This window comes from Schistocerca piceifrons, chromosome 10 (assembly GCF_021461385.2).
Source record: "Schistocerca piceifrons isolate TAMUIC-IGC-003096 chromosome 10, iqSchPice1.1, whole genome shotgun sequence".
Taxonomy (NCBI): Eukaryota; Metazoa; Arthropoda; class Insecta; order Orthoptera; family Acrididae; genus Schistocerca; species Schistocerca piceifrons.
In genome coordinates this window covers 131,679,289-131,696,108 of record NC_060147.1, presented here as the reverse complement: position 1 = coordinate 131,696,108, position 16,820 = coordinate 131,679,289, and the positions used below count along the sequence as shown (strand labels likewise).

At 40.5% G+C, this 16,820-nt stretch overlaps 1 protein-coding gene across 1 annotated transcript in view; it reads right to left on the bottom strand.

The window, feature by feature from the left end:
- LOC124718838 overlaps positions 1-16,820 on the bottom strand; it is a 78,884-nt gene that overhangs the window by 1,835 nt on the left and 60,229 nt on the right. The window contains exons 4-5 of the mRNA XM_047244461.1: positions 12,601-12,686; positions 6,466-6,619 (exon numbers count right to left, since the gene is read on the bottom strand). Of these exons, the coding sequence (XP_047100417.1) occupies positions 6,466-6,619; positions 12,601-12,686 (240 nt within the window). The remainder of the gene's footprint in view (positions 1-6,465; positions 6,620-12,600; positions 12,687-16,820) is intronic.

The following is a 16,820-nucleotide window of genomic DNA, read 5'->3' as shown; positions in this document are numbered from 1 at the left end:
CACGTGAAAAGCTCCTCCTAAACACCTGGATCAGTTTCGACCAAACTTGGTCATGGAATGAAATACTGGGGGCGTAAGAAGAAGCAACCTCCAGTTTTAGTGGGAGTGAAACTTGGAAACAGAAGGGGGTAGGAAGAAATGGACAGACAGAGAGGGGGAAGGAGGACAGGGACATGGGTATGAAGGAGAAAAGGAGAAGGGGACAGACAAAGAGAGAGGGAGAAGGAAATAGGGGAGAGGAGGAAATAGACAGAGAAAGGGGGGGTGGGGAGGGAGATGGTCTGATCGAGGATGGAGAGAATGAGAGAGAGAGAGAGAGAGAGAGAGAGAGAGAGAGAGAGAGAGAGAGAGAGTGGGGGATGGGAAGGAGGAGATATAAGGGAGTGAGAGGAAATAGAAGGCAGGAGGAGATGGAGTCAGAGGGGGGAGGAGGGCATGGACCTCAGGGCAGGAACAGATAGATAGAGAGAGATTCAGGAGGAGCAGATGTACAGAGAGAGTTGGGCAGTAGTAGGTGGACAGGGAGAGAGACAGGAGGAGATAGAAAGGAGGGGTGGAGGAAGTGGACAGAGAGAGGGGAGGCGAAGGAGATGGAGAGAGAGAGGAGGCCGGAGGAAATGGACAAAGAAAAGGGAAAAGAGGAGATGATTTAATGTCCTCAAACTTTTCCCTATTGGGCTACCTTAATGGATGGCTCTATAAAAACTGGCCTGACGTACACAGGAGGAGATTATCATCATCAGCGTCAGCTTGCTCTGAAAAGTGGTCTCAGACACGTTGAACCCAGTTCGGACAAGGCAACAATTCTGAATGTGTGTTATACATGGTGTGTATGTGCCTAGAACATAAAATACATATTATAAACATACGTCTTGAGGGTATTTTTGGTCTGTCATTGCAACTACAAAAATCCGTGTCTCAACCTATTCTTAACTAATTGTTTTTCGATCTTAAAAGCAAATCAAAATGTAAATAACTTAATTACAGACCACTGATGATGCTTTACCACAATAAAGCAAAATGCGTCGTGAAAAAATCACGCATTTTTGTAGTTGCAACAACAGACCAAAAATACCCTCTAGAATTATAAAGCAATTATGGACACTATGGCCACACAAATGAAGAATATAAACATATGTGAAGACAAATCAAACAGAAACTCCAGGTAGGAATATCAACAATGTACGGATGGGGAAAGAGACGAACACTGTCTGTTTAAGTGTGAAGGGACTAGCCTCCCAACAGGCACAGTGTCAGTAGGTTGTAGGGCAGGGAGGTGGGGAGAAAAGGAAAAAAAGGAAAGAAGTGAGGAAAGACATGCAGATGTATTCGCAGAGGGCTGCAAATAAACAGGGTGGGAGATGAGAATGAGAAGCAGAATGGGAAACAGTTAGGTGGAGGGCATAGGGCCAGTATGTTACCTAGGTTGAGGCCAGTTAAATATAGGGCAGAAAATGTGGTGTAAGAATAGCTCCCATCTGCACAATTCAGAGGAGCTGGTGGTGGAGGGAAGGATCCAGATGGCTCTGGTAGTGAAGCACCCATTGAAATCAAATGTGTTATGTTCAGCTGAATGTTGTGTCATAAGGTGGTCTACTTCGCTCATGGCCACAGTCTGACAGTGACCTTTCATCCTGACGGACAGCTGGTTGGTAGTCATACCAATAAAAAAAGCTGTGAAATGATAGCAGCAGGGCTGGTAATAGACGTGGCTGCTTTCACAGGTGGCCTGGCCCCTCTGGGGTAGGATAAACCCGTGACAGGACTGGAATAGGAAGTGCTGGGTGGGTGGATTGGGAAGGTTTTTCATCTGGGTCTTCCACAGGGGTATGACCCTTGTGGCAAGGGGTTGGTATTGGGAGTGGGTAGAGATGGACTAGGATGTTGTTGAGGTTGAGTGGACAACAGAATACCACTTTTGGAGGGGTGGGAAGCATCTTGAGTAGGATGTCCCTCATTTTGAGGCACAATGATAGGTAATCAAAGCCCTGAGTGACCCTCTATAAAGCAGCTGTATTCCACACACCCAGTGCACTGACACCCTGTACGCATGTCCAGATTTAAGTTTCCCACTGTTCCCCCTGAATCTCTTGAGGCAAATGCTGGAGAAGTTCTTTCTAAAGGGATATGGCTAACTTCCTTCCATGTTCCTGCCTTATTTGATGTTTTGCTCCAATGACATTGATGGGAAGTTAAACTTTACTCATTGTTCCTTCTTTTTTACTTGCACTCTGACTGTTCTCTCTAACCAACTACAAAGAGGTATCCTCTGCCACCTCATTATCTGACACAGAAGCTAAACTGCACCCTGAGTCAAAGTTTCAACTAACTTGTGATTGCCTCAAAATTAACAATATTCCTCCCAAAAACCTTAAGCATCCTCACGTGACTCCTCCTTCCGACAGTATTTACTGCGAGGCCTGGCCCACAAATTCAAATGGCACGTGCTGCTCCAGTGCTGTAACCGAGAGCTGCTGTAGTGGTCATGGTCACAATGAGGTGGCGCAGGGGAGGGAGAGTGGCTTTGAAACCCCTGTCTGACCACTCTTTCTGAATTTTTCCATTAATCATTTAATTTGAATTATGAGATGGTTTCTTATCACATGTGAGCTTGTGTTCTATCCCATTGTTGTCAGGATGTTAAACCGTAATTTTACTCACCTAAATTCCTATGTTGGTATGGGTACATAATCCCTGTCAGGGGAAGGGCCATCTTATCTCATACCAACTCCACTGCAACAGCTGTGTGACATATTACACGTGCTGTCCAGCAGTACGAGAGGTCATTGGGAGTGCTCAGCTTCCCAATGACAGAGTGTAATATTTGCATACTTGTCCACTTAGTAATAAATTTCCCCCTCCTGGAGAGTTTTCCCCCACCCTCTTCAATCAGTCTTCTCACTGTTTTGATGTGGTCTGCCACAAATTCCTCTCTTGTGCCAGCTTCTTCATCCCAGAACAGCACTTGGAATTATTTTTTGGATATGTTCCAGTTTCTGCTGTCCACTACAGTTCTTACCCTCTACAGCTCACTCTAGTACTACATGAGTCATTCATTGATCTCATAAAGCACATCCCATTGTTGTGTCCCTCCTCATTTTCATCTGCCTGGGGACTGGGTGTTTGTGTTGTCCTCATCATTGCATCATCATCATCATTTGTGAGAGTTGACTAGATTGGATTGTGAAAAGAAAATGGAATGTTTAAACATTGGGACTTTGTATAGGTGCTGCTGACTGCACAGTTGAGCGCCCCAAAAACCAATCATTATCATCATCATCCTTCTTTTCGTCGGTTTCCACGTATTCGTCTCATCACTGAGCCTGCGGGAAACCTCTATATTTCTTATGTTATGTAAATTTCAACGTACTTCTGCTCCACCACTTTTCAGATGCTTTGATTCTCTCCTTTTGTGGTTTAACCCCAGTTCGTGGTTCACTCTTATTAAATGCTGTGTTCCAGATATACATACTCAGAATTTTTTGTCCTCAAATTAAAGCTGATACTAGTTGACTTCTTTTAGCCAGCAATGCTGTCTTTGTCTGTGCTAGCCTGCTTTTTATGTCATCCTTACTTTGTCATGTGTTATTTTGCTTCCAGGGAAGCAGGTAGCAAATGACATAAAGAAAAGGGTGGTTATTCTCATATTGCATTATGCTGGCTTTATTCCACAGATAAGAGTGTGCTCTGACTTGTCTGTAGTTTGGCATTTCATCGCTAAATGTAAGCCCCTAGTGGCAGCTTTTTACAACATATAAACACTTAATATGACAATTAAGTGAAAAGTGTGCCTTTTACTATAACATTGTAGTTTTTCCATTTATAACCAATTTTTATCATCACTCGATTGTTCCCCATTGCTGGTTTGGACTATATTGATCACATGTCTTACAGTTGGAGATATGACACTGTGAGATGAATCTGGCAGAGCACTGAAAGACATGATTCCTTGAGTAGATGACATACCATCAGACTTGCTGAGATCTTTGAAAGATGCAGCAATGAGAAAATTATTCCACCTTTTGTGTAAGATATACAAGACAAGCAAAACAACCTTAGGCTTCAAGAAGAATGTAATGACTCCAACCCCAAAGAGGGCTGATTCTGACTGGTACGAATACTATTTAACCATCAGTTTAAGGTGTCATGGTTGCAAAATATGTGCACAAATTATTTACAGAAGAATGGAAAAATTGGTAGAAGCTGACATGGGAAAATATCAGCTTGGATTCCAGAGACTTAGCTTAATAGATGGATTGAAGAAAGGCAAACTTCATTTACAATGTTTGTAGATTTAGAGAAAGCTTTTAACAGTGTTGACTGGAATACACTGGTTGAAATTTTTGTGGCAACAGTGTTAAAATACAGGGAGCAGAAGGTTGTCTGCAACATGTACAGAAACTAGACCACAGTTAAAGCAATCGAAGGATATGAAGAGGAAGGAGTAAGGCTGGGTTGTAGCATATCTCCCATGTTATTCAATGTGTATAGTGCACAAGCAGTAAATGAAATCAATCATAAATCAGGAAAATGAATTAAAGTTCAGAGAGAAGACATAAAAATCTTGGTGATGGCATTGCAATTCCATTAGAGGTGGCAAGGGACTTGGAAGACCAGTTGATCAGAAACGATGGTGATTTGAAAACATATTGTAAGACGAGGGGATTAGATTAGGAAATGAGACATTAAAAATAACAGATGAGTTAGCTATTGAGCAACAAAATGACATCAGTAGAGAAGATATAAAATGTAGGCTGTCGCTGGCAGCCGGCCGGAGTGGCCGAGCAGTTCTAGGTGCTACAGTCCGGAATCGCACGACCGCTACGGTCGCAGGTTCGAATCCTGCCTCGGGCATGGATGTGTGTGATGTCCTTAGGTTGGTTAGGTTTAAGTAGTTCTAAGTTCTAGTGAACTGATGACCTCAGAAGTTAAGTTCCATAGTGCTCTGAGCCATTTGAGCCATTCTTTTGTCGCTGGCAAGAAAAGTATTTCTGAAGAAGAGAAATTTGTTAACATTGGGTATAAATTTAAGTGGTAGGAAGTCTTGCCATAAGGTATTTGTTTGGGTATATGAGTCAAATATGGAGGATGCACATTTCTGACAAGAAGAAAATAGAAAAGTTTTTTTTTTTTTTTAATTTGGTGGTACAGAAGAATGATGAAGATTAGGTGGGTATGTTGAGCAACTGATCATGAAGTACTGATCCATCAGGGGATTACTGATCTAGCATTGGAGAGAATGTGTGTGTGTGTGTGTGTGTGTGTGTGTGTGTGTGTGTGTATAGAGGCTTGCACAGGATAGAGCAGCATGGAGAGGTGCAGCAAACCAGTCTACACAACAATTGTAAAATTCACATGCCATCTATGTTTCTATCTATACTCTACAAAAATCTGTGAAATGGCTGGTAGTTATCAATTCTTATTCCAGTGTCATTCATGTATGGGGCACGGGAGGGATTATTGTTAGACACCTCTGTGTGCACTGTTTTCTTTGGTATCCTGCTATCTACATGGTTGTGTTACATAGGGGTTTGTAGTATGTACCTAGATTCATAACTTAGTAACTTAAAAGTTTGTCCTCATTTGCATATAGCTTCAAGCATCTCTCTCTCTCTCTCTCTCTCTCTCTCTCTCTCTCTCTTTCTGTGTCCCACCCCCCCTCCCCTTCCATCTTCCTCTCACTCTCTCCCCCCTCTCTCTTCTATTCTCTTTTTTTCTCCCTCCCTTCATGATGCTCTCCCATAGGCTCTTAACAAAGCTGGACCTGTGACCATTCATGTTCCCCTTTGTTTGCATATGTTCAATATCCCCTGTTAGTGAGTGTTTGAAATAGGTCCCACACACATCAGGAATATTTTGGGATCAGTTTCATGAGTGTTTTGTAAGCAGTTTCCTTTAGAGACTGATTGCATTTTTGTAGTATTCTACCAAGGAACAGAAGTCTGCTATCTGCTTTACCTGTGACTGAGTCTGTGTGGTCATTCTGTTTCATATCAGTACCAACTGTTAAACCCTGCTATTTGTATTTCAAACTGTGACTCACAAGTTGCCAGCCTTATAACATCACTTTGAAATCATATCAAGATCTCGCTGAACATTTTTGCAGCCATTTTCAGACATTACTTCATTATAGGTAACTGCATCAGCTGTAGAATGTCTGAGGTTACTGTTAATATTGTCTGCAAAGTCATTAATATACAATGTGAACAGGAAGTGCCCTAACACACTTCCCCTGTTGCACACCTGAAGTTATTCTACATTTATCGACGATTCTCCATTCGATATAACACACAGCTAAATACTATGTTTGATTGTACTTTCAGATAATAAGTGTACCTGTGGTACTGCGTCAGAGTCCCGTTCACTGCAAATGGCTCTAAGCACTATGGGACTTAACATCTGATGTCCACTGCAGCGTCGTTGTGAAACCATTTTGAAATTGTGCGCTCTATTAGACTTACTCACAGGAGACACAAATGCCGACGAGGAGAATGGCTGTCATCAGCAGGAAGGCCTCACCGAGGCCAGCCAATACGGCGAACAGCACCGCCGCCAGCACCACCAGTGGCATCGACAGCCCATTCAGCACCAACCACGGCACCAGCAGCCCGGGGGACCTCTGCAGCAGAGGAGACAGGGGCACATGGAATGTGGCCGCTGCTGCATGTTTCTGTACTGTATACCAACAAAGAGCTGCCACACTGATATTTAAGGGAATTATTTCAACATTACTCTTACACAGGGTGTATACGACCCGGGACAACCGGGAGATCCGGGAAAAACCCGGGAATTTTTCATTATTTTAGTTTTCAGTTAAATTTTTGTGATTTCGACTGGTAAGAACCAATACTCTAACAAAGGATATTACTGTATCCCACTACTGCAGAATAATACTGCAGCAACAAAACATGAACAGGAGAAAAAAAAGGAAAGAAAATAAAACCCAAGTTTCAAACGAAATGCGCCATATACAACAACAAAACAGTGCTCATACAAGTGTCTGCCAACAGCAAAGTGTGTCAAAGGCTTTAGGAAGACTATGCAATGCTTTGTAACAACAAATTGCCTCCAATGAGTGTGGCGTGACAACTGTTTAAATAGATTTGTTTCAGCAGTTGCGGGTGGGCTCTTATACATGCACAATTTAGTCGTGTATGAGTAGTACCTTCTCCCACTTCTCGTTACAGACGTGTGGCTGGGCGCCACTACTTAATATTGCCCTGGTTCGGAAATTAGTAAATCTGGGGCTGATACACAGAGCAGTCTGACTTGTGGTGGGGAGGTGGGTCGTCTCCACATGACCTGTGTTTACGTTTAGTGATTTTGTTGTTTCCTCTTCGTTTATTGCTCTCACATTAAATGATAACAAAATGGATTTTTGTGGCCGGGAGCTGTCAAATGAATTAAAATATGTTCACGTATTTACGGAAGGCTAAAATATGTTATTAGTTTTAGATTTTATTTCCACCTTTCTGACAGTCAAACATTAATCGCCTTACAGAACAATGAAGTTATTTTGGCCAGTTTGCTAAAGAGATTTGGCTTTTATTAATCTTTTCTGTTGAGGCAGTCAATTTATTTGGAACAAAGTGTTTAATTTCACACTATTGGCTAGTTTCAACTGTTTACTGGATTTCAAGTGCACGTATGGCATTATGCCATAATAAAGAACCAAACATGAGATAATACAGTACTGCTACTGCAAGAAAATTTGCATACAAATGTGCATTTTAAGCCAAATTATGTGTTTTAGTATTGTTCACGATAGTATCCTCTGATGTCTTGTTTCTTTTATGACATAATGTAAGATCTTTTAATGTTTTACACGTATGAACATATGGGCTTCCTGCGTCGTCATAGCTGTGCAAGTGTGGTTATCTGGCACTCTCTTGCAACTGCTGAAACGAACCTATTTCTAACAGGTTGCGGGGAAAATACTGCGAATGGTGGTTTGAAAAGCGTTACATTCAAAGATTTCCTTTTACGTAAGATGAGCTATGTTCGAGAATGTACGATGAATTTCGTAAATCACAAAGCATTGGACTCTCATTTAAAAATCAACTCTTTGAGGATGACCATTTAGAAGAATTTCGAGCCCAGAAGATCAGACATTTAAGTTGTTATTAAAAATTTTACTGGCACATTTGTGTGGTGTATCTTAAAGTGTAACATGCGCAAAAAAGATCAACATTATATGTGGAAGCTTGGCTTCTCTTCCAGCTTATTAATCTTTGAGACCAATATGATAGGTGAATGGTACGTATATTAATTTAAACCATTAACGTTTCTTATTTGTGTGTTCGCTCTATTGGCTGACTACATCACGTGTCCTATGCTGTCATCAGCTGGCGAGATCACATGACATGGGCTATGACTGACTTACAAAAGCACATCGCAATCTCAATTTCAATGCTTCGGAAAGTGACATACAGTGTTTGGTGGAATTCGAATTTATACCTTCGTAATACGAAAATATCCAGCGTACATGTTGCTGCACATCAAAGGTCTTTCAAAATGTGTTTTTCCCCCCTGAGTTACGTTTTCTAAAGTGACGGGAAATTCTACTCCGGTATATAAAACCATTAACATTCAAAGGATTGATGAGTTTTACAGTGCCGAATAAGAGTATACTGTCACTTAACATGGAAGAAGTGTATTTTTAACTGGGAAATCCGAGAAAAATCCGTGAATTTTTTTTCCTTGTCCACATACACACCCTGTTATACTAGTGTACTAGTCAGCATGTCCAATATATGTTCAAAGAGTATTGAACTTATGGTTGGCAGAAGTACATATATTGTTTTGGAGGTACAGAACCCCAGTCCACTTCAAAGTAGTCTCCTATGTAATGCACACACTTCTGTTCCCTTCTTCCATCTCTCTCTCTCTCTCTCTCTCTCTCTCTCTCTCTCTCTCTCTCTCTCTCTCTCTCTCTTTCAGTTTTCAGTCACCTGGCGGATTTGAATGTAGTGCACATGCACAAACTGATCTCGAATCTTCATGCATGTGCATGAATTTTTTCCCACCTGTTGATAGCATCAGTTGCCGGTGAGCAGCAGTTGAGTGAGGTAGTGTGTAGTACTTGTGCCAGTTTTTGTTGTGAGAGAAATGACAGAAAGCCTGGAATGGCACTTCTTGTTCAAATTTTGCCAGAAACTGGGCGACCGACTGGTGGAAACCATTCAGAAGATTCATATGGATTTTGGTGATGGTGCCATGGGCATCACATAGATTAAGGAGTGGTACAACCGGTTTAAAGGTGATTGCACTTTGGTGTAGTTCAAGCTGTTCTCCGGTCAACCATTGACATGCCGAACTGACTGAGTCATTGCTAGAGTGAATGCTGTGGTGATGTGGGACTGTCTTGTGACTATCGAAGAAATTGCGGAATATCGACTTTTCAGCACATTCTATTGTGACAGAAGATTTGGCCACGAAGAGGGAATCGGTGAAATTCGTGCCGTAACTGCTGATGGCGGAGCAAAAGCGATTTCGTTGTGAAGTCTCACAGGATGTGGTGGGCGCTACAAAAAGTGACATCGACTTTGTGAACACCATAATTACTGGTGACGAGTCCTGGGTGTGCAGGTATGACCCGGAAGCCAAACCCCAGTCGTCACAGTGGATGCATTCCTCATCACCAAGACCCAAAGAAGGCTCGCCAGATGCGTAGCAATGTCAAAACTATGATGACTGCTTTATTTGATTCCTGCAGTGTGATAAACCATGAGTATGCTCCACAGGGTCAAACAATCACCAAAGTGTACTACAGGGAAGTCCTTCGTCATCTATGTGATGCTGTATGGTGCAAGAGACTAGATTTTTGGTCAGTAGGAAATTAGCATCTCCACCACGACAATGCTCCAGCATATTCATCCCACTTTATTTGACTGTTTTGGCTAAAAACCAGGTTCCTGTGCTTCAACTGGCTCCTTACTATCCTGATTTGGCCCCCTGAAACTTCTGGCTGTTCCCTCAACTTGAGAGGCTATTGAAAGGAATGCAATTTCAGACTTGAGGGCATTATGGCCACAACGACAGTTTAGCTAACTCCATTCTAAAAGAAGCTTTTTCTGCATCTTCCAACAATGGTGGAAGTGCATGGAGTCCCAAGGGAACTATTTTGATGGTGATTAAGTGTCCAACACTCGAGGTAAGCCAGTTCTTTTTTCTCCGATCCAGAGGTCGAATACTTTTCTAACAGACATCGTACTCATAGTTATCAGCTGGACAATTTCATTTTGCACAATGTCTCATGTTGTCTCAAATTGTGCTCATTTCAGAAACATTATCAGGTTGGGAAATAGCTAAAGTCACATGGAATCACAGAGAGGAGTAGGGATCCTGACTAATCACAGGAATGTTGCGTTTGGTGAGGAAACTGACTCAATTGCACAGAATGGGTACGTGCATTAACATTATGGAGCTGCTAAGGTTTGCAGTCCATAGATCCAGATGTTTGCACAACACAGTTACCTCTATCTGGTTTGCGAGTTCTCGTAATGTGGCATTATGGTCTTCCATCATCAAAGTCCGTGCTTTCTCAATAATATTGTTATTTCAACTCACTGATGGTCTACCTGTATGAAGTTCACTGTCCAGTGACATGTAACCATGTTTGAAGCAGTTGTATGAGTCTTTTATCTGTGAGATGCTTTTGCCATTGTCCTCAAAATTGTGTTGAAATTGTGAACAGCTTCCACTCAGATATCACAAAACTTTTGATAAAATTCAATGCAATATTGCTGCTCAGTTTGTTCTGTCGGTTTACCTACTGGAATCCAACAAACAGTTGCTATATATCCTCAGTCATAGGCGTACTGCCTGCAATTGATGCTTTCTGTTGGCAGGAAAACTCTCAACTGCGCACAAATGTACCTTGCCTCTTCCCCTCAGAAGAAAGTCTTCTGCGTGTCATCAGTTTGTGCGGGAAGAGGAAGGTTTGATACTTTTTCGACACACCTCATATGTAACAATACGCAGGCCACTATTGGTTGATGATGTGAAAATCTGTCTAAAGGTATGTCCATAGAATGCATCTTCCCTCGTGCTTGAGTGCAGATGTGTAGGTGTGTGCAAAAATTAGAGGTTAGATCATATGGCTGAACTTCTCGTTTTTCCATATGCCTCATACTTGAGCATTCCGCTTGGTACCCAGTTTTTTGCTCAGTAGTTTGCGTTGCAGCTACTGTGACAGAGAAAGAAAATATGAAGGTTATTGTGGACAAAACATTATCTAAATAACAGTGGTGCCATATACTATTACATGAAATATAATTTTTGTGGTTATAAGGCTAGTAGTAACATTTCGTTTAGTGGCGATTTGTTTACCAGTTTGAGATATATATTTTATATTCTGAAACAAAGCATTTCATTGATTTCGTCTGAACCTCAGAAATACTTCAAGGATGATCTTAGTCGCTATATGAAGGTCAGTTGGCTTTAACTGCATCATTTGTATGTTATTTTACAAAGAAAAAAGTATCTTTAATAAAAAAGATAGAGTAACATCCTCATACTCAACAAATGTGGATGATAAGAAGTTCAGACAAGAAGAGAACAGAAGCTTATGAAATGTGGTAATACAGAAGAATGCTGGAAATTATATTGGTACAGCATGTAACTAATGAGAGTACCAAATAGAACTGGGGAGAAAAGAAATTAAGGAGGGGTCTGTTGAGAGGACACATTCCGAGACAAGGGATCACAAATTTAGTGTTGGAGGGAAAAATCATAGGGGGAGACCGAGAGATGAACACAGTAAGCAGACTTAGAAGGATGTAGGTTGCAGTAGTTGCTCGGAGATGAAGAGGCTTGCACAGGACACAGTAGCATGCAGAGCTGCATCAAATGAGTCTTCAAACTGTAGACCACAAACACACAACTCTTTGACATAATTCCATAAGTAAAAGTATTCAAGTCAGATGCCCTGTGGTGGTGGTTGGGGGGGGGGGGGGGGGGGGTGCACTGGTGAGTATGTCCAATGTGACACAGGCAGTTTGTGGGACTGAGGTAATCACAACTGTGTGAGAGAAGGTGTGTTGCAGCACAGTCTTGTCTAAAAATCAATTCCCCGGCGTCTTGTAGTTGAGGCATGAGCTATTGCTGCAGCTTTTCCAGGAACATGAACCCGTCCACATTTTTCTCTGCAAAGAAAAATGTTCCATAAATTTTGAAAATGACATGGCACAAAATACATTAACTTTATATGAATTGTGAATGTGTTTTACTATCTTGTGTGGATGTTCTGTGCCCCAGACATGCACATTATGACAAGCTACCTTTCCAGACACACGTAACATGGCTTTGTCACCGAAAACCAACTTCTGTGCAAAAACTACAATGTCCTGAGGTGGGGGGGAGAGGGGGGGGGAGGGGGGGGGGGGGAGTGAATAGGAGACTGGTGACCTTTGCTATTTGGCCTCGTTATGCACTCAAATCAGAATCTGACATTTTGGGTTCGACAGCCTCCTTTTTTGGAGCAAAAGTTCCCTTCACAGTAGAACATTTTGCAAAGTGTAGCACTGTTGGCTGTGGATTTTACTTTGCAGTCTGTGAACTCTTTGGCTCGTGGTTCTCTTATGTCACCACTCAACTTACCAGATGCACTCCAATAAAGAGGAGAACGGTTGCAATGAGCGCCAGGGCAGCCACCACGATAGACACGATCTGCGTGATGAACAAGGCTGAAACACACACAATATTTCTCAGCATATTTGTTAATTTATGGGAGGAATCAGAAATCTGAGATGTGTTCACAAAATAGCAGGAATTTCTCTTTTTTTGAAAAGAAGGTTATTTATTCTTTTACAGTAATATTATCTCTTTTTTTATAGTCCCCATTAGATATTATACACTTACATAGCACTTTTCCCAATTCTCAAAACACCTCTGGAACCTTTGGAATAGTCACATGAAGCCATGTGTTTTGAATATTGATGCTGTGGGATCATTACAGCAATTTTTTTTTTTTTTTTTTTTTTTTTTTTTTTTTTTTTTTTTGCCAAAAATTCACAAACAAGCAATGAAGTGTGAACAGGTGCATTATAGTGGTGCAAAACCGCAAATTCTGTCACTGCAGATCCAGACTTGCCCCCCCCCCCCTCCCACCCATGCAGTCTCTCTCCCCCTCTTTTGGATTGCTTCAGGCATTGAACTTGTTAAATGGTAAATGGTACTCCTTACTGATTATTTGATGTTGTGACAAGAACTCGAGGTGCACTCTGCTGTAAAACTGCAGACTATAGTGTGCATAGCCTTTGCATTTTACCATACTTGTCAAGGTTTTTTTTTTTTTTTTTTGTCTTGGTGATCCCAAATGTTTCCACCGGGACAACTGAGCCTTATTTTTGACACTGTACCCATAAATACATGTTTGATCACCTGTTATGACACATTTCAGTAGTTCTGTAATATTGTTGACATTTTCAAGCAACTCCTGAGTAACTTGCATTCACCACAGTTTTTTATTCATAATCGGAAAATTTTGGAACAAATTTCGCTGTAAAGTGTTTCATACCTAAAACATCCAAAAAAATTTCGTGCAATGAACCGGTTGATATGTCAGCATCATCAGTGATTTCTGTGATTGTGACTCAGCGATCCTTCACGATCGTTTCCTTCACTTTTTCCACATCCATTGCACACATCTTCACGGTCTTCAAAATGCTTATACCACTTGCAAAATCTTGTTTTACACGCAGTGGACTCACCAAAAGCAGTATTTAATGTTTCTAATACTTTACTGCACTTTACTCTGTTCCTATAACAATATTTCACACAAATGCTCAGCTGCATTTTGATACAAAATAAGTTATCAACAATACTACAAAAATACATGTAACCTTTTTGACAGCTGACAACAGACTAAATATCCACACACTGCACAGATACTTTCCAGATATAACTTTTTTCAATCTTGGAAGCATTTCTGGAACTCACTTTTCATTGAGGTGATCGGCTCCTTCAGCAATTCTGTTTTATCTCATTAGTGGTGGCAAAACAACATCCTTTCATGGGTCTCTTCAGCCCTGGGAATAGAAAGAAGTTGCAAGGGGCCATTTTCGGTGAATGCATTGGCTGAGGCAACATAACGGTTTGTTTTTTGCTAAAAAATCATGAACAGGCAGGCATTGAGATGTGAGCAGGACCATTATCATGATCCAATTTCCATGACTGGTTTTGCCACAATTCCTGTCATTTTCTTCAGATTGCTTCACAAAAATGGTGCATAACTTCCAGGTAGTATTCCTTATTGACTGTAAGACCATAGGCAGGAACTCAGTGATGTGCTATCTCATTGTTAATGGAAGAAAACAGTGAGCAGAACCTTCACACATGATCAAACTTGTCGATTTTTTTTCTGTCTTGGCTCTTCAGGCAGGACAATTGGGCCTTGGTTTCAATTTCACCTATTGCAACATTCTTTAGAAGTTCTAGATCACAGTTGATTTCATTCAGCAACTCCTGAGCGATGTCTACATGATATCATTTTTGGTCAAAATTAAACAATCTTGGAACAAACTTCGGTGCTACCTGTTTCATGCCCAAAATGTCCAAAAAGGGCTTGGCATGAGCCAGAGGATATGCTGACATCATCAGCAAGCCCTCTGATGGTGATTCAGTGATTTTCTTTAATTCTTGCACATTGCCATGTCATCATGAATGGATGTGCTAGGGTGTCCAGGGTGATCATTGTCTTTAACGTCCTCTCAACCCTCTTTGAAATGTGTAGAAATTCGTAAACTTGTGTCTTAATAGTAGATTCACCAAAATTCAAATGCAGTTTTGTATGTTATTTCCTTTTTCTAGCAAAATTTAATGCAAATTCTTTGATCCATCTTTTTCTAAGGTCAAAATTCACTGAGCACTCAAAAATGCGTATAACCTTCTTGACTGCCAAGAATAAACTAAATATTCAAAACAGCTGAAAATGCAAATATACATCAGGAATGTGTGTATGAAAAAGATAAAAAGAAATTTTGAAAATTGGACGCATAAAGCCCACAAAATTAAAAAAAATTCCATAGCTTTTTGATCACACATCGTACAGCTGAAATGGACTTGTCATTTTTTACTTTTCTAATTCCTTGAATGTATATAATGAGACCTGCTTTTCCCTTTGTGAGGGAACAAAAAGGCAAAAGCTTATATATTCCACTGGGCTGAAGCGTTTGACCAAATGAAACTTTTTGAATAGGAGCGAGTATTTGTATAGTGGTCTAGCCAAGTATGTCGAGTAGTGGTGAACAATAATAACTTGTTGACTGATGACATATTTTGATTTTTTCTTATTCTTCCATTTGGTTCATCCAAATTCTGCTTTCATGCACATTGCAGTAGTAGGCATAAAATGAATCTTCCACATTGCTTCTTTGGAATCATACTAAAATGTAACTACAAAAAACAGATTAAAAACAGTCTTGACTGCAGTAAAGTATTTCTTTACAATGGTTACCGGTTTCAGTCAGAATGTGACCTTCTTCAGACCATTTACACCATGATGATAGGCAGTGACAGGGAATGGAGTAGTTGTTATTGATTCCTTGAACATCAACTGCTGATTTGAGCAGTGGAGTCATAAGACCTGCTCTGTTTACCATCACTGCCTACCATAATGGTATAAATGGTCTGAATATGATCACATTCTGACTGAAATTGGCAATGATTGTAAATAAATGTTTTATTGCAGTCAAGACTGTTTTTAATCCGTTTTTTAAAGTACTTTTAGCCCAACCACCGTTTTTCTAAGCTGACTATAGCCTCAGTGAATAGAAGACAATGATTTTACTTTTAAATTAATATCATTACCTGAAGCAATGAAAAGCCTTTTGTAAAAGTTAATTAAGTTTGTGAAAAAAGTCAGTCGATTTCAGCACATGTCCTAGAGCAGGTATAAGTGTTAATAGATGTCCACTGAGTAGTCATCAACCATGTTCAAAAGGTATTTAAGCATCACAACTTGTGTAGGTGTGAAGAAAATAAATTTGCTCTCATAGTTCACAAATTTAATTACTGTCAAATAAGTTTCATTTTGTTTGCTTTTAAACAGCAGGTCCCATGGCCTGTGTAAATGGACTGCCATATGGTCACTCTGTGGCACTGACTCTCATTGAGGTATACATAGCTTGTGCTTAAGAAAATAGGCCAATCAGTTGTGGAGTGCATTTTGCTCATTGTTCTTTTCTTGATATAGCAATTGGATGTATGTAACATGCAAGATAGTAGCATCAAATATTAAAAGAAGAGGAAAAAAAGGAGAGTCTAATATTAACTGGAGAAAACACAATATTAGCATGGATGATAAAATGAGATACAAGGTTTGGATATTGGAAATAGAGAATTAAAGGCTGTAAAGTGTTGAAATATCCAGGAGTCATTCTGCCATCTGGCAGAAGAGTCTGCTTGCAGTATTTGTGCCGTGCATTGCTCTCTGCACTATGAATCACCAGGTGCAGATCCAAGAAGAGCATCGTGGGGGTCATGAGGCACTCAACCCGCCTTCCCCCTTCGCTTCCAAAGAAAATTTTTCTGTAAGCATTCCCATACTTTAATATTCCAATTTCCAAATTCCTCAGCTAATGTTCACAGAATAAAGTAGCCTGAGAAATAAGTGTCTTGAAAATGTCTTTCAAATAACATATTTCTCGGAATCGGAGTTTCATGGAAGCTATGCTAAAGCATTCTATTAAGTGATGACATAAACAAATTATTATTATTATTATTATTATTATTATTATTATAGTATGACATTTTATTGTTATTAAAATCCTAGGTGTCTGGGAAATGTTAAAAACAGGGGCAACAGCTAGTTATAAACC